At 43.6% G+C, this 21,127-nt stretch overlaps 1 protein-coding gene and 1 pseudogene across 4 annotated transcripts in view; both read left to right on the plus strand.

Moving 5' to 3' along the window:
* The window catches only part of ZNF451 (zinc finger protein 451), a 35,195-nt gene that overhangs the window by 10,131 nt on the left and 3,937 nt on the right, over positions 1 to 21,127 (plus strand). For 3 of the 4 annotated variants that reach the window (XM_066640894.1, XM_066640878.1, XM_066640886.1), the window contains exons 4-12: positions 1,537 to 1,662; positions 3,601 to 3,712; positions 5,981 to 6,131; positions 6,641 to 6,767; positions 7,315 to 7,468; positions 10,677 to 10,824; positions 12,567 to 14,197; positions 16,375 to 16,512; positions 19,595 to 19,725. In XM_066640894.1, coding sequence (XP_066496991.1) covers positions 1,537 to 1,662; positions 3,601 to 3,712; positions 5,981 to 6,131; positions 6,641 to 6,767; positions 7,315 to 7,468; positions 10,677 to 10,824; positions 12,567 to 14,197; positions 16,375 to 16,512; positions 19,595 to 19,725 — 2,718 coding nt within the window. The remainder of the gene's footprint in view (positions 1 to 1,536; positions 1,663 to 3,600; positions 3,713 to 5,980; positions 6,132 to 6,640; positions 6,768 to 7,314; positions 7,469 to 10,676; positions 10,825 to 12,566; positions 14,198 to 16,374; positions 16,513 to 19,594; positions 19,726 to 21,127) is intronic. The other variant, XM_066640902.1, reaches the window with a different exon arrangement.
* On the plus strand, positions 14,404 to 14,523 carry LOC136637315 (5S ribosomal RNA; annotated as a pseudogene).

A 21,127-nucleotide genomic window follows, 5' to 3' on the forward strand; every position in this document is an offset into this window, starting at 1 on the left:
TTTATAAGCAAGAAAATAAATCCAGGTCTGATACTAAATGTATTGTTTACCTTCACTGTTGTGTGTTTTACTCTTTATCAGATCAAGTGTTCAGTTCCAGTTTTTAGAAAACTGAAAGAAAAACTCTGGTGCCGACATGTTGTAAGGGTAGAGCAGGGGTGCCCAAACCCCAGCCTGGGGGCAACTTGCGGCCCTCAGGGACTCACAATCTGGCCCGCGGGGAGCCCCCAGTCTCCAATGAGCATCTGGCCCTCTGGAAACTTGCTGGAACCCTTTCTGGCCTGACATAACTGCTTTCAGTGTGAAGATGACTGTTTGATCTCTTGCATGAGCTGTGGGACAAGGGTTCCCTCCCCTGCTTGCTGTTTCGCATCTGTGATGTAGCAGTGGCCTTGACGGAAAGGCTAGCCTTGCTTTGTGCTAGGACTTTTACAGGCCTTGAGCTATTGCAAGACCTTCATTCATTCATACAAGTTCCATCTCTAATGTATTCATTTATGCAAATTTATTCAAATTTGAAATGTAAATTAATTCGGCCCCCGACACAGTGTCAGAGAGATGATGTGGCCCTTCTGCCAAAAAGTTTGGACACCCCTGGGGTAGAGCAGCGATTTTTCAACCAGAGTGCCATAGTACATTGGTGTGCTACGAATGATTCGCAGGTGTGCTATGGGAGTTTGGGGGTCGTTGGGGGATGTGAGCCCCCCACCAGCAGTGCAGTGTGCATTGTCAGTTGTCCAAAAAATGATGGTATGCCTTGACCATTTTAGCACCTCGTTTATTTGCTGTGACCTGATAAAGGATGAAAATCACTGGGGTAGAGTCTTGCTTATAGAATGTCAGGCGTGTACTGGTGAACTCTACTGTTACCATGGAGAGTGACAAATGCTGTTCATGTGGAAGACATGGATGGGGCTACAGATCATGGGGCAGAGCTCATTGGGGCAGAGCTCATTAACCTGGTCATTGACCTGTAAGTGTGGAGACTCCACATTTATGCAATTTATGATGAGAGATTGACTTACTCAATGAGCCTACCCTTTCCTTGGAGTACGGACACTAAGCTCAGGGCATTATCCAGTCGTAACTTGGATCTAGTGAACTATGAGCAACTTGTAGAACAGGGTTTTCCTACCCTCACTCTGTATTCCTGTAGTGCCCCTTGAAAAGCTGATCATGGCAACCCTTCTGGTTGTGTGAGATGGAGAAGGGGAAATTGACATGGGGTGGCTATCAATTGAGGAGGCAGTGGCCTGTCTACTTGCACAGTCCCTGTGCTGAACCTATAGTTCAATGGAGAGTTCTGATAGACTAATAATTCTAACTCTAATTCATATTCTAATATTGGCTGGTTCTTGATACCCACATTGTTTTTTGCATTGTTGGTTTCTTCCTCTCTTCTCCCCCATCCCTCCTGTTGCTATCAGTTGGTCAAGAGATTGGGCTGTTTTCCTGGTTTCTTCTAGCATTTTAAGATTTCTTTTTGTGTGACATTAAGCCATTGAGCAAATAGTTTCAAAAAGTTTCTCTTTGTAGAAGAATGTAAAGCGCAAAGACCACATTGACTATCAGAAGGCAAGGGTTGCTTCAACTCTGGATCGCTTGGCCCACCATGTAGAGGTAGAGAAACAATTAAAAGAAGAGAAAAATAAAGCTTTCAAGGTATGATCCTTCACCATGCACAACTGTTAAGATTTGGCTTTGTTTCTGTAATTATGTAATGTAATGTAAAAGTATAAAAATGAACAAATAGCATATTAGGAAATGTTGCTGATATGGTTTTTCAGAATTTCATCCTATTGACCATCTAAAAATGTCACAGCCCTTCCTACTTAAACTCTGTTTTATACCACTGAACTGAACCATCCAATCCAGGACCTATCTGTCACCAGGAGCCCTTTCCACATTGTTTGTTTTCCGTCTGTTCAGTCTTCATATAGCCACTATTTACATAATGTGCTCCTTTTCCTATCCTGTGCCATATCTCTCCTTGTAGCCTCTTGCATCAGTAGTCCGTCTTATTATTTCATGAGCTCTTGTTGAAGTTGCCCAATAACCTCAATCTTCCACCACCTTTCCCGCTCTTAGCAATTTGAGGTAGCCTTGTTGGTCTGGCTCTTGGTAATCATGTTTTAAAATTTCTTAGACTTTCATATTGCCATCTTTTATAGTGTAGGCAAAGTACCTCTGAGTGCTATTGCCAGAATATCACACATTCATGTTAGTGTGCGACCACAGTAGCTGCCACAGGAGAGTGCTGATTTGGAAGCATGTAATGGCCATTCTTCCTGAATTTCTTCAGCATGATGGAACCTAAGACTTTAACCCACCCACCCCCAGAATGGTCAAGTCTAGCCCTGGTTTGCTTCAGGAAAACTCTACTTGGTTTTGTTTGTAATTGTCTTATTACATATGGCATGTCTAGCAGTTATTCATGTGTCCTAGGCTGTTGAATGGCTTCCTCCAAATAACTTCTTGTTCAGCTTAGAATAAATGTTGGCCTTTTACAAACAATAGATGTCTTACTGACTCAGTTATTAGGAGATTTTGCAGAGGGAGAAAGTGATAGTAAAATGTCTGAATATTTTGTCACAGGGATAGCTCTAAAAGGCCAAAGGTGGTGTGAAATGCAGACTTTAAAATAAGCTTCCTCAAATAAAATTAATTGTTCTTGTAAGGGTTATAGAATAGTGCAGGAATAGGCACCTTTGAGGACTGTGAGCCATGTGTGGTGGGCCAAGACCTTTCTTACAGCCCCATACTGCTGCTCTTTGATTATGCAGCTAATCATGCAGGAAGAAAAGCAGCAGTGGGCTGGTTATGGCTTGCAGGCTTTACGTTACCTGTCCCTGACACACGAACACTCTTATTAACCTGGTTTTAAGTAATTCATTCGATAGAAGGTCATATGATGATTTGATAGATAGTGCTTTCAGTGGGAGGTTATTGGTATATTCTCCCCTACCCCAAAGCTTTGTTTGTTTGTTTTTAATTTTCTTATGACAGCTGTAGGTACTGAGCACAGCAAGTCAAAGATGGCTATACAAAACGCTAGATTGGAAACCTGCAATGAACCAGATTCCTGAAGCTAATCTGAATGAATGCAGATGACCCTAACTTACACCTGATGAACATGTTGTATTGATTCAGTGGTGCCATATGAGCCATTTCCAGAAAGGAGCAAGAAATGCTCATTCTCAGACACTGTGATAGGTCTGTGAAAACACATACATTCCTGAAGAAAGACTTTTAAGTGTTCAGTATATCAGCTTTATATACTTTTGTATGTAAATTTGCAGATGTTTTGTAATTGCCTAAGGGCGCAATCCTAACCCTTTATGTCAGTGCTTTCCAGCACTGGCATAGTGGTGCCAATGGGACATGTGCTGCATCCTGCAGTTGGGTGTCACTCACGGAGGCCTCCTCAAAGTAAGGGAATGTTTGTTCCCTGACATCAGAGCTGCATTGCCAGTGCTGGAAAGCACTGGCATAAGGGGTTAGGATTGCTCCCTTAGTCCGTTTCAGTGTGTCTGATTGCTTACTTAAACACACACACACACAAATACTAACAGCCTATCTTCTAATCACTGGGACCATTAGGAAAAACTGGATTCCCAGACTGCTCATGGATTGCAAGAGCTGGAATTTATCCAGGGGCGCAGCGACACAGAAGCAGCCAGACTGTGTGTCAACCAGTGGCTAAAAATGCCAGGTAACTTATTGGTGGGATCAAGGCATTGATAGATAAGCTGTTTTTCCAAAGAAATAGTTGTTCCTGTCTGTCCATAATTGTTCTTTTCTCTTGTTCAGAGGTATGGAGAAAGAGGGGTACAAATATACTGAACAACATGGAGGTGTCTGAATTTTATCCTTCTTTTAAGGAGACATTCTAGTTCAGATGTACACAGACGTGGTGTGGCCTGAAATGCAGTGTGATGATATCTAGGGTTCACTGCCTCTGTGCTAAAAAAACAAAACACAGTCCAAAACCCTGACCATGCTCCTCCTTTTGCGGTGAAGCATGGGATTCTTGGTTTCATTTACAGGGACAGCACAAACTCTCACATCTGCTTCTCGAACTGTCCCTTTAATGAAACCAGAAGTCTCACACTTGCGGGTTTCACCACAGCATGTGAGGAGGGGAATGATCTGTTTTGTGCTTGAATGAGCACAAAGAGGATCAGTGCAGCTTGGAGGGAGGTGGCAGTGGCAGACCCAAACTGAAAGACACCCCGAATGTGCCACCCCCTAAGAGCCCTTGCAATCTGCCACTGATGCTGGTTACACAGCATATGCACTGCATATATTGTAAACCAGTGGTTCTCACCCTTTTTAGCCCAGGACCCACTTCTGAGAATGACAATCTGTCTAGGGCCCACAGGAAGTGATGTCAGCAACCTGGAAGTAATGTCATAGCCAGAAATGACATCATCAAACAGGAAGTGACATCACTGTGATGTCAGAGCCGGAAGTGATGTCATCAAGCAGGCATCAAGTTCCTGCCTAGAAACTCAAACTGTAAATGACAAGAGACACTATTCCAGCTCAGAAGCTTCTTCCCATTCTCCCTGCCCTCGCTACCATTGTTATCAAGCAAAAAATAAAACATCTGGAACAAAATGTTTGTGTATTTATTTACTACTGTTTTTATTTCTGTCTTTATTTACAAAATCTCAAGCTACTTCTTGTATTGTGCTTGAAACTAACAAACATTGATGTGGCTATTGATACTGTGCACAGCATTAGCCAGAAACAAGTGCGCCCTACTCATGCACCTCAATACAAGAAGTAGCTTGAGTTTTTGTAAATAAAGGAAATAAAAAAGTAGTATCCCCCTCAGAAGGAAGATAAGCAGGGATGCTTCCTCTCATCTCCCCCAAGCCCAAGTACATCTACTCAGAATTGACTCCCATTATTAGCAATGGGGCTTACTCCCAGGTAAGAGTAGACAGAATTGCAGCCTAAGAGGGGAAGGGTGCACATCAGAGAAGCGGCTGGGGGAGCAGCACTCTCCCTGGGTGCTCCCCCCCCCACATGCCAGGCTTGCCCCCCTCCCCCCTCCTGGCTGTTCTCTTGGCAGCCAGGCAACCAGGGATCCCCCCCTCACCCCAGCCAAGATATAAAGAGAGGACGTGCTAGTCAGGGCAGGAAAGGATTGCAGCTTCCAGGCAATTTCAGAGAGGGAGAGAGGTCGTGATGCAGAAGGGAGAATGGCAGTGGGGTGGCGGCGGCGGTGATGCTGCTTCCAAGGCAGGCTCACAAGAGGGGAGATCACACGGGTCTGCCTCTACTCACCCAAGCCCTGTGTTCAGGTCTATGTCTACACTCTCCAGCCCAGTCCAGCTGCAGGGGGGGGGAGCTGCTCTGTCTTGCAACCCTGAGGCAGCCCATCCCGTCAAGGCGGCCAAGCTGACAAAGGTTGGTGGGGAGAAGCCTGGCTGGCTCGTCCACGTCTCTCCCGGTCCTTCTTTGCCTGCAATCCAAGCCTGCACTCTACGATTGGACCTCCTGAGGGAAGCCTCCAAGTACAGAGGGAGATCCGGCTGGAAGGCAGCAGCAAGCTTTCTGGGGGAAAGCGGCACGCTGCTTTCTTTGCACATGTGCAAGCCACTCTTAGTTACGTCTCAATGCCGGGAAGCTTACATGGCCACGCCCAGGCTTTGCCCACTTCCAAAATGGCACCGCCTGGGTCTTTTGCCATCTTCCAAGATGGCCGCCGTCAGCTTCTCGTGCCCCACCAGAAATCAGATCGCGACCCACCAAGTGGGTCCCGACCCACAGTTTGAGAACCACTGCAGTAAACTATTTAGCATTTATATAGCACCTATTCACCTTTCAGAGAACTTTAGTTATCAGGAGTCAAGCATAGTGCATGTTACCTGAGTACATTCTAGGTGCTTCTGTTGCCATCTTACTGTAATCTGCCTTTGCATTGTCTTGAAGTAGGACCGCATAATGTACTTTCTTATTCCTACTGTAGGCCTTACACCAGGCACTGTAAACTCTGGTAGAAAACCTTTACCTCAGAGATCGAACCAAGCACCATCGAACAGTAAATCCATTTTATGTCCGATAATGCACTGCAATAGGAAGTTTGACAATGGGCCCCTCCTTCTAGGTCATCTTCAAAGGTAATAGTGCCTTATGAACTAAAGTAATTAGATTACCTGAAGATGGGACGTGGTGTGTATGAACTTTCAAATGTGCATTTGACTGATTTGTGTTCTGCAGACTCCAGATTTCTGGTGTATGCAAGCCTGTAGGCATGTTGTGTATTTAGGTACATTGACGGATACTGAATAAAGACTCACCTTTTAAGTGGTGATTTAGCAGGGGAACAGCAACTGTTCCTATTCAAATATGAATAGTGTCATTTCCAGTAGCTATTTGCTGATGTCTCCCTTGTGTCTTTGTTTTTTAAACGCTATGAGCTCCTTGGGGACAGGGAAACATTTTCTTTTTCAGTCATTCATTTTGCTGCGTAAACCACTTTGTGAGCGTTTTAAGTAAAAAGTGGTAAATCTACACTGTTTAAAAGCAATTGCCATAAACTTTTTAATGGACAATCTTCAAATGAATGTTACTTTTGTATATTGTTCTATAAATATATAATGTGCCTGATAATTTATTACTTTCTTAGGTTTGACCATTCTCCATGTGATCCTACAATTACCCTCCATGGATCCCCAGCCAGCGCCTTTGCCTGCATTGTCTGTACCAGAAGATTTCCCACCCCTGAGCAATATAATGATCACTGTCACTCTAAGGCAAGAATTTGATAGATATCTTTTGACAAAGTAGCTCCCCCCCTTAGTCATTTTCATTGACCATTTGAGCACTGACATTCTTCCCAAAAGCTAGAATCTGCCTGAATTACTTATAGTTCGCCTAGCTTATCAGGGAGGATCAAATCTGTTGTTGTCTCTCTGCATGCACCGATCTTGGTTTGGGAAATTCCTTTGCAGTGCAGCAGAGGTCTGCATTGATACTAGAATTAGTTTTTCATTATAGAAGGACACCTGAAAAAAAGTAATGTGGGGAATACTGTCCATCAAGTAGACATCAATTTTTATTACTGAGGTTTTGCTTTATTCTTGTTTTAACTTTTTAGATTTTCTGCTTTTAGGTAGACGTCTACATATGGCGGCTGCTTTGCAATACAAAAGCATAAATAAACATTGAGTTCCTGTCTCTAGAATTCTCGGTGTTAAGAGCAATTCTCTCAAAACAGATTATAGAAAAATCTCTTCAGTAACCTTGGGAAATAAACCTTGCTTTCTCTGAAATTGAATTGGCTTTTCACCCTCCACCCAGGCAAGTGAAGATGATGGCCATGAAAGAAATTATCCGCCTCAGCGTATTCAGTGCTTTGCCTGTCCCTGCTGCTTCCTCCTTTTTAGCATACGAGATGAGTGCCTGCAGCATATGTCTAGAGAGAAACATTTCTTCCATACCTTTAAACTGAGTGGTACGTCTTGTCTTTCGATATTTGCTTCACTTCCTGCCATTCCTTCATGATTTGTTCTTTAGAGGGAAAAAATACTTTAGTGTAGTGGTTCCCAAACTTTTTAGCACTGGGATCCACTTTTGACAGCAGGCTATCACAGTGTTTCTCAACCAGTGGTATGGGTACCAGCAGTGGTACTTGAGGTGGTGTCTACTGGTATTCACAGGACTCCTGGACAACTGTGACCTGGCAGTGGGAGCAGGAATGTGATGCAACAAACAGTGGTAGGAGACTTGGCTTGGCAGGCAGAGCTCCAAAGCATGCTTTTCTATGCTTGAAAAAGCCCTCCCATCCACCCTGAGCCTCTTACTGGTGTTTGTCATGTTGCATCTGGCCTCCCAACCCAGAAGTAACAGGCGATGATGTCATCACAAGTTATTTCCCTTGGTACTTCAAACAGGTGGATCATGTGATGTGGTATAGCGGAGGATGAACCTTGAGAAACACTGTTCTATCAGGACCCACCCAGCCTTACAAGACTTAAAAAAATAAAAGTGTCACTTTACCAGCTACTCAAGCCACGTTTTTATCCTTTTCATTGGAGGAGGGGAGAGCCGTCCTCTGGAGCACTTGTCGAGTTCTACATTCATCATATTGGGACCATTCTGGTGACCATGCTTTCCCCTTCACCTGGCCTTTGATAAGAGCTGAGGCACACTTGCCTACTTGCGAGTAAACACACATGTGCTGCTCCATTTCGGTTTCCATAGGGATAAATACATTTTCCTTGTCAGCTTATCAGTTTCACGACCCACCAAAAATCAGATTGTGACCCACTGGCGGGTCCTGACTCACAGTTTGGGAATCACTGCTCTAGTGCTATCATCTTTTTTATACTAATTGCACCATACATGCAATTTTTATCTTAAAGGAAGTAAAAAATGTGTCTGTCTTACGGAAACGTTTCTATTCTGGGAGTGTCAGTGGAATATACTGATTTGTTAGTTTCCACTTTCCCACTGCTGCTAAACTTGTTGAATCTGCCCATTAACATGCTGTCTCCTCTCCCCATTGCTAGTCTTGCAAATTTCTCCTGATCGTTGTAAGCTAAGATGAGATCTCTCCTTCCTGCACATGTCAAGAGTATTTATCCGGTCAAATCAGGTCTCACTATTTTATAAAGCCAGTTGCCTTAAACCCAAATGTGGGAGTATAGACCATAATGAGCTTATATAGGACGGAAAGAACCTGGAGCTTAGATGCTATTGGTTCCACTGCTCTTTTAAATAATTAAACTGCTGATACTTTGCCAATCTAGTAAAACACAAAGTAATACACTTTGAGAAAATTGCCAGGAAAAATTTTTCTGAAGGCAGTGAATGTGTTGTTCATCATGGCTGAAGCCCATATGTATGGCCCATAGAAAATGCATGATAATTATTCAGGACAGTTTTGGGCAAAGCCATGTGCAGCTTGGTCCTGGTCTGCTTTCCTGAAATTCTTTCTCATTGGTCTCAGGATTTTCCTTTTCTGTTTCTGTCCAAAGTACTGGATATTGTTAGCATAGCTGCTTGATTTGTAACCCACTGCATCTTGAAGTCTTGGGGCAGGAAATAGATTTTAAACATGTGCAAAGGAACTAAATTGGTACAGATTTTTTAAAATGCTAAAATATAACAATCCCCAAACTCCAAGCCCATGCCAAACCAAATAAATCACTCTTGTAGCATTTTTAAAGATACAGGTAGGGCCTTTTTATCCACGGGGGATCCGTTCTTGGATCCCCCCCCCCCCACAGATGCCGAAATTAGCGGATAATCAAATCCATGATTTTAGCCTCATAAGCCCTCTGAAGGGAGCCGGAACTGTGCTCTGGCTGCCTCTGGAGGGCTTTCTGAAGCCTGCAGTGCACATCCACCTGCTGTCTCTGCGGGTTTCAGAGTGGCCGTTTCTGACCAAAAAACACTACTTCTGGTTTCTTAAGGGAAACTGGAAGTGACATTTATATGCCATGTAAGGCATTCTGAGGCCCAGCAAAGCCCTCCAGATTGTCTGCACCTCTGGAGGGCTCCACCTCCCCGGGTTGAGCCAGATCCACAGATGCAAAATCTGTGGATATGGAGGCCCTACCTGTACTTAAGATGTGTTTGATATTTCTCTGGAGAGCGGAATTTCTTAGCTGTGGAACAGAAGCCACTAGCATTTCCCTAACCACTCTAACTATCCAGGCTATACCTGCCCTGTTTTGTTGACTTTGCTTTCTTGCTTGAATCATTTGTAACTCTTTGTTCTCCAGATAGCTTTCTGCAGAGCATCACCTGGTTCCTGAAATTCAATAGGCATGAATGTGAATGACAACTGAATGAAATAAGAGACAGCTGCTTGCAACACTCTAGTGCAGCAGTGTCATACTGATTTTGTACAGCAGGCTGAATAACATTCACCGTGCCTGCTACAAGAGATGACATCATTAAGCAGGAAGTGAATCATTAAGCAGACGATAGCTAGAAATAAGCATTTTGTTCTCATTAGCAGCAAATGACAGAAGAGAAAATACACAGATTCTGATCCATATTTTCAAAATATGGGAGAGCCCAATTATCACGTATGCTGCCCTTTCAGCATTGCTGCTTCTGCCATCATTTCACAGCTCAGCAGCTGTGAGATACTCTGCAAAATGACGCCTCGGCAGTATTGACATTGCTGAAAGGGCGGCTCAGGGGATAATTGGGCTCTCCCAGTGCCTCAGTAGCATCTCTTTCAGTCTTTCATTCTTGGTCTGCCCCTTCCCCCATAGCAATTCTTGCCTTCTGAGGCCTCCTCCAGTCTCTATTGCAGAGCCTTGGCAGAAGCAACACTGCTGAAAGTGCAGCAGTGGGGAGAGTTCAGTTATCACGTGGGACAGATAAGAGCTTCTGTAGGCCACATCCACAAGTCTTATGTTTGACACACCTGCTCTAGTGGATGTTGCATTGTGGCCTACATATCACTGTACCACAAAGTCTAATCTGCCTCCTTGCCTGCCGGCAGTGTACCAAATCTTACTGGTGATACAGTGGAGTTTAGATTTTGTTATAGGCAGGAGCTGATATGGGGGTGACCCTGCCTTTGGGCAGAGGTGGGGCTAGATGAACTTTGTTTGCTTCCAACTCAATATTAATCTATATTCCAAGCCAAACATGTTTCTTTAGCTGTCTTTCAGTGCTTGTTTCCCTTCTTTCCATTACAGATAAACAAATTTGTCCGGTTCCTTTGCCTTTCCCAACTTATGCGAAGAATCTCCTAATCTCCTTGTGCAAAGAAGTTCCATTCCAAGTGAAGTGTTCATCCTGCCATCGGGTGTTGCGTTCCCATGTGGAGTTAACTGCGCATTTCAGGTTTGTGAGAGTCTTAGCACTTCTAGATGGGACTGCTGCTCTGTAGTTCTGTTCATATCTGTCAGGGATCACACCCATTTTCTGGTGGTTTAAGGCAGCTTCATATGTTCAGTGCACATACACTTCACTGTCTTGGGCGGCCCAATCCTATGACCTGGGAACAAATGTTCCCTTACCCTGTATAGAACTGCAGCATCCCCAGTGGGTTTCCTCTGAGCTGTGCCAGCTCTTGAGTTGGCTTAGCACCAAGATTTGTGTAGGGCTCCTGTTGTGATATATGCCCCAGGCCTGTGTGAATTTACAGGCTGGGTAGGGCAAGGCTAGGCCCTGATATCTTTGCCTGAGTGCATACAGTGTAGCCCCATTGCATCATGGGATTGGCTGCTGCAACAGGGCATAGTATGGATGATGCAATAGCCTGTAATACCATGTCACAAGACTATGACTCATAGTATCGCCAGACCATACCCTGCTTCCCATTGGCCAGTGCCAGTATTTGAGTATATTTGAGCCTGTACTTGCTGCTGCGTGGGAGATGTTAGGTGGAGTGTCTGCGGAAAGCTGCGTCAGTGGGGTTGGTGATCAGAGATTGTGGCAAGTTCTGTCTTTGCTGTTTTCCTTTGCTGTGCTGCCTCGGCACTATACATATTGTACATACTTCAGTTGAAGGACATCTGGTGGTGGTGCACTGCCTTGTCTGTGCCTCATTATTTCCTGGGAGCAACTTTCTGACCTTGGGTCTCTGGAGCAGCAGCACTTCTGCGTACTCAAGGGGGTACAACTTGGAAGGGGGTACAGGATACAGCTGCAGCCTCTGCCGCTGTCCCTGACTCCTCCCAAGCCCAATCCTCCCCATGGTCCACCCTCCCGCCACCCTGAAAAGCCCATCTGTTGGCCAGCAGGGAAACTCACCACCAAGTGCTCCTGCAACGTGTCTTCACGATGTGGAGACCCAATGCTGACTGGGGCTGGCCTCTGCGCCAGCGCTGAGTGTCGAGGGGCACTTTCACAACACTTGACACCAGCAGTGCGAGTGTACCACTGGCACCGAGGCCCGTAGGATTGGGCTCTAAGTGGCTCAGAGAGTCGTGTATTGCTGTTATAGCGCTGCACCAACTGTCAGTCTGCATTTTAAATTGCTCTGATAGGTATCTGGGGTATTGGCCAACCACTACAAGGGATTAAGGCAGCCATTTTCAACCACTGTGCCATGGCACACTGGTGTGCTGCGAATGGTCCCCAGGTGTGCCGCGGGAGTTTGGTGGAGGGTCATTTATTAATAGGACCATTGGGGATATGAGCCCCCCACCAGCAGCATGGTGTGCCTTATCAATTGTCCAAAAACTGATGGTGTGCATTGACAATTTTAGTACCTTGTTAGTGTGCCATGAGACAAAAAAGGTTGAAAATCACTGGATTAAGGCAACAAAGGGCAAACAGCACCCTTATTTAAATTTAATTAAATGATATATAATTAATTAAATTATATATAGTAAATTATACTATAATTTGAAAGCATGTTGATAATGCAGGCTGCTTTTTAGCTCCTTGTTTTGTTTTATTTTTTGTTTAGGTGACAATGTTTCTGTATCTTTTCCCCATTTTAGAACTCATTGTCGTAAGTCTGGTCCAGTGACAGTGTCAAAGAAGAGCATCTCCTGTGTTGCTGAAATATTTAGCTCCTTGTTTTGTTTTATTTTTTGTTTAGGTGACAATGTTTCTGTATCTTTTCCCCATTTTAGAACTCATTGTCGTAAGTCTGGTCCAGTGGCAGTGTCAAAGAAGAGCATCTCCTGTGTTGCTGAAATATTTAAAGCCAAAGGTTGCTGTTTCCGCTGTGACAAACTGTTTGCTGATAAAGCTCAGATCAGTCAGCATATTCACCAGACCCAACACAAAGTTAAAGTTTTTGTCACATTAGAAGAGTCCATCTTGATGTTCTGTCATATCAGTGAAGGGAATAAAAGTGTGTCTCATCTACAGAAGCACGTAAGCCTTTTAAAATCGTCTCCCCTAAAAAGATCTCTGGACTCAGAAGTGTCTGTTAACACGACAGAAACAGTTGCCAAACGTAAAAAGGATTTAGAAGGCAAAAGCCAAGAGGTTAGCTGTGCCCTTGTTGTAAAAACTTGGATATGTGAATGCCATAGCACATTTTCTTCTGAAGAGCTGGTAGAGCAACACATTATTTCTGCAAACAGAATCTGCCACAAATGTGGTGTATGTGGGAAGCTTGCAGAAAATGCAAGTATCATCCGTTTGCACATGAGCAGGATCCATGGCGGAGCACACTTGGCTAACTTCCACTTCTGGTGTCAGACCTGCAGTGTAGCCCTTCAGAAAGGGGAGGAAGTTATGGGCCACGTGACAGCATATCATGCTGGGCACACCTACTATTCTGAGAAGGATATCTCTGTGGATGAGCCTGTGTTAGCTTCCGGTACACTATGTGGTAATTCACTGGAGCAGAAAGACCGATCTCCAAGTCCAATGGAAACGTCTCCACCTTTGAGTCCAATGGATCTCTCTGAGGAACCTTCGCACCAGTGGCAGTGCAGCATGTGTGAGGAAATCTTTGACTCGGAAGACAGTGTGAAGGAACATTGCCAGTCATTAGAGAAGCATCCCTTTCACAGGTATAGCTGTGGCTTGTGCAAAATGACATTTCGGAAAATAGAAACGTTGAATCGACACTGCGAGGATAAGCATAAGAATATTGTACAAATTAAATATTTCTGTGGGTTTTGTGGTGACCTCTTTTTTGATGCTGAAGAAGAGGTTTTTCTTCACTTCAAGGGCTTCCACAGCTTGGATTACACATGTGTATCTGCGAGAGCAAACACATCCATTAAAAATTTTGAGACTGTAGAAGAGAGCAACTTTTTAAATTGTGGCTGTCGAGAGAAATACATCTCCAAAGAAAACAGGAAAGCTGATTACAGGAAGTGTCAGGAAGCCATGCTGAGAAAGGGTAGTCTGTGGTATCGCTGCACATTATGTTCCTCAACAGCACAAAGTCTTTGTGACATGATGGGTCATCTTGACAGCCATACAGACAAAAAAATGAATGAAGAATCCTATGTAGTGAGATGTGGTGCATGTAACAAAAGCTATGGTAATCTTAGTCTTGGCCATCGGCACTTCCATGATAAACACTGCTTCTCAGTGAAGCCCCAACTAACGTTTGGGTCTCAAGCAGAAAATGGAGTATTCCAGTTTTGTGCCAGTGGGTCTTGTACGGATAAGAAGCCTGACAAACCAGAGCTTTCAGGAGATTTGCCTCCTGTAAGTTCCGCTTTAGTTTCTTTGAAGAAGCCGGAAAATACAGACAAAGAGCAAGTTAAGAAGCCACATTCTGAAGTGTTTGCCCAAGGTTAGTATATGCCATGGTACTCTTTCAGTATGCAAACTATTGTGACTATATAATAGTTGGTGTCCAAAAGAAATGTGAAGAACCTTTTTAGATTAATAACACTGCAAGCCAGTGATTATGGCTGTTACCTTTTTTGGTATTTCATCCTATTTACCAGGCCAGATGCGTGTGGCTCCTGAGCAGTGGAATAGAAAGAGTTAATAAAAGCCCCCAGCAACTGTTACCCTGCACATGCCCGATCTTGTCTGATCTTGGAAGCTAAGCAGGGTCAGGTCTGGTTAGTACTTGGATGGGAGACCGCCTGGGAATACCGGATGCTGTAGGCTTATACCATAGTCTTTCGAGACTGAAGGTTGCCAACCACAATAAAAGCTAAGGTTGACAAGGTGAAGGCAAATATAGGAGGGAAAAGCAGTAGCAAGGTCTGTGAAGATAATTGCTACTTGGAAGTGGCAATCATTCCTAATTGGTTATGTGAGAGAAATAAAATGGCTGAGTTTTAGAGGAGAAAAAACCTCAGAAGATATGTGGTGGCATAGGGCAGAATAAGCAGTAGTGTCCAGTGGGTTTCAAATATCAGATGGGAAACAAAATGGGGTCACCCCAAAATAAGGAGGGAGTTTCCACATAATCAAGGGGCTTCCCATGGTATGATGAAGTACATACATGGGTAAATTAAAAGTAGCTCACACTCCATCCCACCCTCCAAAGACAGGTGATGTAGACTGAACATACTTGGTGGCTCCCGGAAACCATGGTATATTGAGGTGGCAGGAAAAAATGCAACAGCAGAACATGGCGGGGGAGAGGAAATTGGCTCATTTTAATTTTTCTGAGATGGAGGTTGGCATTAGGTTTGAGTGGATGCAACTTTTTCTTTCATGTTCTGTTTGTGTATATGTACATAATTCTGAATATGGGGAGCTTCTGCCATACATGTTGTATACTATATGGTGTATAGGTATATATACTGTGACTTATTTCACTCAAGGGTCAAAACACAGCCTTCCAACCCAGTTTACATGCTTCCTGGAGCACTGACTACTGTGGTGCCCTGGAGTGGTTTGCTCTGGCCCAATGGTAATATTTTATATGTGGCACCTACTGAAAAATCTGATTTTTGGCCTGCTTTGACTGTCCACTCCCATATCACCAGGTTAGGTTCAGCTGACACATACATTTGTTAAAAGCATTTGTGTTACTCTTTGTAGTATTACTAACTGGTGTTATAATGCACCACCTTGTAGAGGAAGGAGGATATAAAGTGGTTCCAGAAAAATATGTGGCTGTAATTTGCTGTTTCTTTATAAATACAAATATTAGCCATGGGAGAACTTCTTGATTAGATGTTTCTTAACAAATTAGTTTTTTGTTTCAAAGAAATTTTTGGGCTGTTTGATCACAGATGATATCTACAATATTTTGGCCCTTAACTTGCCTAAGTGCTGTAGCCTGTGGCTATTCTGAAGTGTGCGTCAATGGAAATGGTTTGTCACTTGGCTAACACTCATGCCACCTTATTACTGGTCACAATAATTCTTTACCTCTTGCCTCTTCTTACCAGGACCAGCCCAAAAACTCTTGGCACTTGAGGTGGTGTGCCAGATGCTGCCCCCTCTTACCAGGCAATTCACCAGCCTCCATTACTGCTTGTCTGCTCCATTCCCCTCTTCCTTTTTGACTACAGGGAGTGGGAGAAGAGGAGCCATGGAGTTGGGCAAGCAGAGGTGGGTGCCTCCATCAACCCAACATTTGAGGGAGCCACCTCAGTCAGACTGACCCTACTCATGGTTGCTTCTCGGTCCATGATATCCTTTGGTCACATACAGATACAGCCTTTTTGGAAGGAATTTTATTGTGCAATTCCATTGTATTCATATGTTTGGTGGAGATAAGGGCGCCCTTTAGGCTGTATTCTTCTCCCAGCATTTACAGTAATTGCCTCTTTTTGGTAAATAACCAGCTAAAACCAAATGGGCCTCACAGCAAAAAGTTACTCCAAGTTGTTACAAATCTATTGAAGAAGATGCCTTGTTGGGAAAAAACTTTATTTTTGTTATTTAAATTATATTGAATTTAAAATGTGAAGTGATTTGTTTCTTGGACAAAATACAGATTTCTACAACCATGGTAAAACTCAAATGCATCTTGATGTATTCTTCCACCCTCCAATCTAGATGATGGCGATCTCCCTGATCTTGATTATTTGTGCACCATGACTCATATTATAATGATGGATTTAGATAACTGGGGAAACTTTTTTCAGCAGTTGCCTGCTACCCTTAACCAAGGAACTTTTATCTGGGGCTTTCAAGGTAAGGAAAAGAATTCATCATTCAGGCATTAACAAAAGTCTTGCAATATAAGGAGACAGCTTTGTAGATTCTGAGAGAGGCAAGAAGCCAGGAGTCTGCTTTCCAGAGTGTGTTCTGCTGCTCTAATAGTGCAGTCTTCTGCAGTTTTCTTGGAACCAAGTCCTACAGTGTTCATGGGGACTTACTCCTTAGTAAGTGTGTTTACACTCATTCATTGCATATCTTCTCTAACACAAACTCTGGTAATTCTCATGGGCAATGCAGAATCTCTATTTGCACTTTGCTATGTAAACTGTGTTGTGATTTTTTTTTGGAAAGTACAGTGGTGCCTTGCATAACAAAATCCGTTCCGCGAGTCCTTTCGTTATGCAAGTTTTTCGTTTCGCGAAGTGCGTTTTCCCATAGGAATGCATTGAAATTTAATTAAAGCGTTCCTATGGGCAAGAAAAGTCAGAACAAAGTCAAATTTGGTTTACAAAGTGTTTATTAAGTGCTCTTTAAAGGCATACATACTGTACTGAGGATTTCAAAAACGGGGGGGGGATGCTGAGTGGGGAGCTTGAAGGCTGTAATCCTGTGCAAACTTTCCTGGGAGCAAGCACTATGGGACTTACTTCTGAGGAGACACGCACAGGATTGTGCTCTAAGCTGGGGAGGACAGAGCAGCTGCACTCAATTGCTTGCTTTTGCCGTGATCATGGGGGGAAACGTGAAGGAAATGGGGCAGTGAGAGGGTGAATGAGCAATGGGGGGGATGCTGAGTGGGGAGTTTGAAGGCTGTAATCCTGTGCACACTTTCCTGGGAGCAAGCTGACATGAAGATCCTCCCCTTACTAGGGTGGACGGGATCATAAAGTGACATGAAGATCCACCCCTTACTAGGGTGGACGGGATCATAAAGTGACATGAAGATCCACCCCTTACTAGGGTGGACGGGATCATAAACTGACATGAAGATCCTCCCCTTACTAGGGTGGACGGGATCATAAACTGACATGAAGATCCGCCCCTTACTAGGGTGGACGGGATCATAAAGTGACATGAAGATCCGCCCCTTACTAGGGTGGACGGGATCATAAACTGACATGAAGATCCGCCCCTTACTAGGGTGGACGGGATCATAAACTGACATGAAGATCCGCCCCTTACTAGGGTGGACGGGATCATAAACTGACATGAAGATCCGCCCCTTACTAGGGTGGACGGGATCATAAACTGACATGAAGATCCGCCCCTTACTAGGGTGGACGGGATCATAAACTGACATGAAGATCCTCCCCTTACTAGGGTGGACGGGATCATAAACTGACATGAAGATCCTCCCCTTACTAGGGTGGACGGGATCATAAACTGACATGAAGATCCGCCCCTTACTAGGGTGGACGGGATCATAAAGTGACATGAAGATCCGCCCCTTACTAGGGTGGACGGGATCATAAACTGACATGAAGATCCGCCCCTTACTAGGGTGGACGGGATCATAAACTGACATGAAGATCCGCCCCTTACTAGGGTGGACGGGATCATAAACTGACATGAAGATCCGCCCCTTACTAGGGTGGACGGGATCATAAACTGACATGAAGATCCGCCCCTTACTAGGGTGGACGGGATCATAAACTGACATGAAGATCCGCCCCTTACTAGGGTGGACGGGATCATAAACTGACATGAAGATCTGCCCCTTACTAGGGTGGACGGGATCATAAACTGACATGAAGATCTTCCCCTTAAAACAAACCAAAGCAAAACAAAAAAAAATTCGTCTTGCGAAGCAGGGGTCATAAAAATTTGTTATGTGAGTTACCAAACTTAGCAAAACGCTTTCGTTATGCGAGTTTTTCGCTGCGTGGGGCATTCGTTATGCGAGGTACCACTGTAGTATGTAAATATTCTGAATAGTAATACATTTTCCAAGCCTCATCATTTTTGAGGGAAAAATAGTGAACCATATGAGGTTCTGTACTTGGTGGCTGGTTACAATTCAATTCTAAAACAGTCATAGAGCAGTGAAATACTTTATGCTCTGATTGTGGCCATTATGTGGAAATGCATTGCATTAGTTGCAGTGATATTTATGCCCACGTTTTGAGCATATCCTAAACTAGAGGTTAGGAATGGGACTGTAGGTCAGAACTCCTGCTTGGCATATAGGAGGCCCCTGCTCCTGTCCCTAGCATCTCTAGAAGGGGGCTGGAGAAGACCCCTATTTGAAACCCTGGAGAGTTGCTCTCCATCAGTGTAGGCAACAATGACCTCTGTGAGCCCAAGAGTCTGACTCACTAGAGAACAGGTTTGTATGTTCAGGAGTACTGAAGCTTTTACTGAAATGTTGCTTCCCAGCATTCCAGGACTTCTAAACTTCTTTTCTGGCTGTTAAGGGGAAAACACTGAATAGGAGGTTTTTTTATTTTTTGTTTTGTCCACAATAGCCCTTTTGAAGCTATATTGTCTGGTTTTTCTGTTTTCGTTTTAGTAGGATTTTTGTGAACGCGTTGCACTTTACTGTAAGTGTGAGGCTAAATGGGAGGAATAAATGGGTAGCATTTTGCTGTATCAAGAGTTGCTTTGACATATAATAGTTAATAGACGTGGGTGCTCTGTGACCCTTACTATAGATTGAAAATATTCTAGATGAAATATGTACTTTGAACTGCTTGAATAAAGGGCATGACGGAGAACATGATGGCTGCTTTTAACAATCGTTTTTACTGCTGGTTTTATTGCTATTGGTGGTTTTATTATCTATTTTATTGTTCTATTTTATGTATCTTATGACTTAAATGTTGTTAGCCGCCTTGGGTGCCCTCTAGGGAGAAGGGCAGATTACAAATCAAATCAAAATCAACAAACTTTCTTTTTACATATACTAACAAGAGATTCAGCATTGGGCATATATAGGTCATGTGCAACCAGAGTTTTGCTTCTTACAAATATATATTGTATTTTACAGTTTCTACAACATTTGTTCAACTATTTCTCCACTCTATCAAAGTATTAACCCCTTCTTAATTTTGTCTGCCTCTTCTCTATACAGTGTTTAAGTTTCTAATCCTGGCTGTCATCTTGTTTAATGGTTTAGGTGGGCATGGCAACTGGAAGCCACCAGTGAATTGCAAAATTTTTAACTACCTTAATAAGATTGGGTGCTTCTTCCTTCATCCACGCTGTGGTACGAGGAGAGAGGCAGCTGACTTTGCAATCTGTGTGCATGTAAGTGTTCAGGGTTCTATGCTGAGCATCTCCCAGAATAAGCCGTCATTAGAGGGTTTTGAAAATGGTGTTATCTACCTTACTCCAGTAGCATAACTAATGAAAGTGTGGCCCACTGTCGAGTGCAAAGTAATATTCTGGAAGTGAGGTCACTTTCAGAAGCAATGTCACACCCAGACTTTTTAAAAAGTGAAAAATGGGACAGTGACATAGCTAAGGCATCTGCTACTCATGATCAAAGAAGATTTTGTAGCTTCCCCATAACAAAATAAAATTTAAATTATTAAGTAAATAAATAAAAAGTTTTCTGGTTAATTGGCTATACCTTTTGATAGAATACAGATATTCCAGTGTGGTTTGTTTCATTGCATTCAGTATTAAATTACCTTTCCAATGATATATAACATAATGGTATTTGTACATACAAAAGTTTCACTATTTGGCTACTAGTGTCAAGCTCAGCTTGTTGCCCCCTAAAGCTTATTGCCCAGTGCAGTTGTTATCCCCTGCACACTCTTAGCTATGCCACTGCCTTACTTGGAAATAAGCCCATTGTGTTCAGTAAGACTTAGGCTGTAAACCTGTCTTACTGATCGGAAACAAACACATCTAGCTATCCTCCACTGCCACTTCCGCTTTCCCACATATTTCCTTTTCGCTCCTCTTCATTCTTTTTTTTTTTTTTTTAATGACCACAGGAGCGAGAGAAGGAGTGGGTATGTCCAGGCACCAGCAGATGTGGTGGAGGCAAACTAGAAATACACACTCAAACCTGCCAGTTCACTGCCTGAGTAGACCACTTTATCAGATCCCACCTCAAGGCCATCAATTGGCTTAGGAGATTTTGGGCACAATCCTAACCAATTTTCAAGCACTGACCTAGCTGCAGTGCAGCACCAAAGTAAGGTAACAAACATGCCCTTAACTTGAGGAGGCCCCCTTGACTGCCTCCCCACTGCAGGATGCCATGCACACCACTTTGGCACAGCTATGCCAGTGCTGGAAAGTTGGTTAGGACTGCGCCCTTTGAAGCATATATATATCTATCCACTGATGTCCAGGGGAAGGGACACATCATTTTGTCATTTTTTCTTCATTCATTGTACTTACAGAAAGTACTTATTCCCCATAAGAGAAAAAAATTACTTGCATAGATACAACCATGGCTCGGTATGTGTGAAAAATTAACAACACATCTGGTGGAAAATATATAGATAATTAAATGATCTTTCCCTGGGGGAGGTTGGGGTTCAGCCTATTGATAGCTCATTCTGGCTGTGTCAACTACACAGAAAATAGTATTGAAGTGCAAAGAATTGGGATAGATCAGGGTTGTAACTTATTGCCTTCAGGGGATCCAGCACAAGACCCAGAAGGATCTGGCTCACACAGAGCTCAACTT

This window comes from Tiliqua scincoides, chromosome 1 (assembly GCF_035046505.1).
Source record: "Tiliqua scincoides isolate rTilSci1 chromosome 1, rTilSci1.hap2, whole genome shotgun sequence".
NCBI lineage: Eukaryota > Metazoa > Chordata > Lepidosauria > Squamata > Scincidae > Tiliqua > Tiliqua scincoides.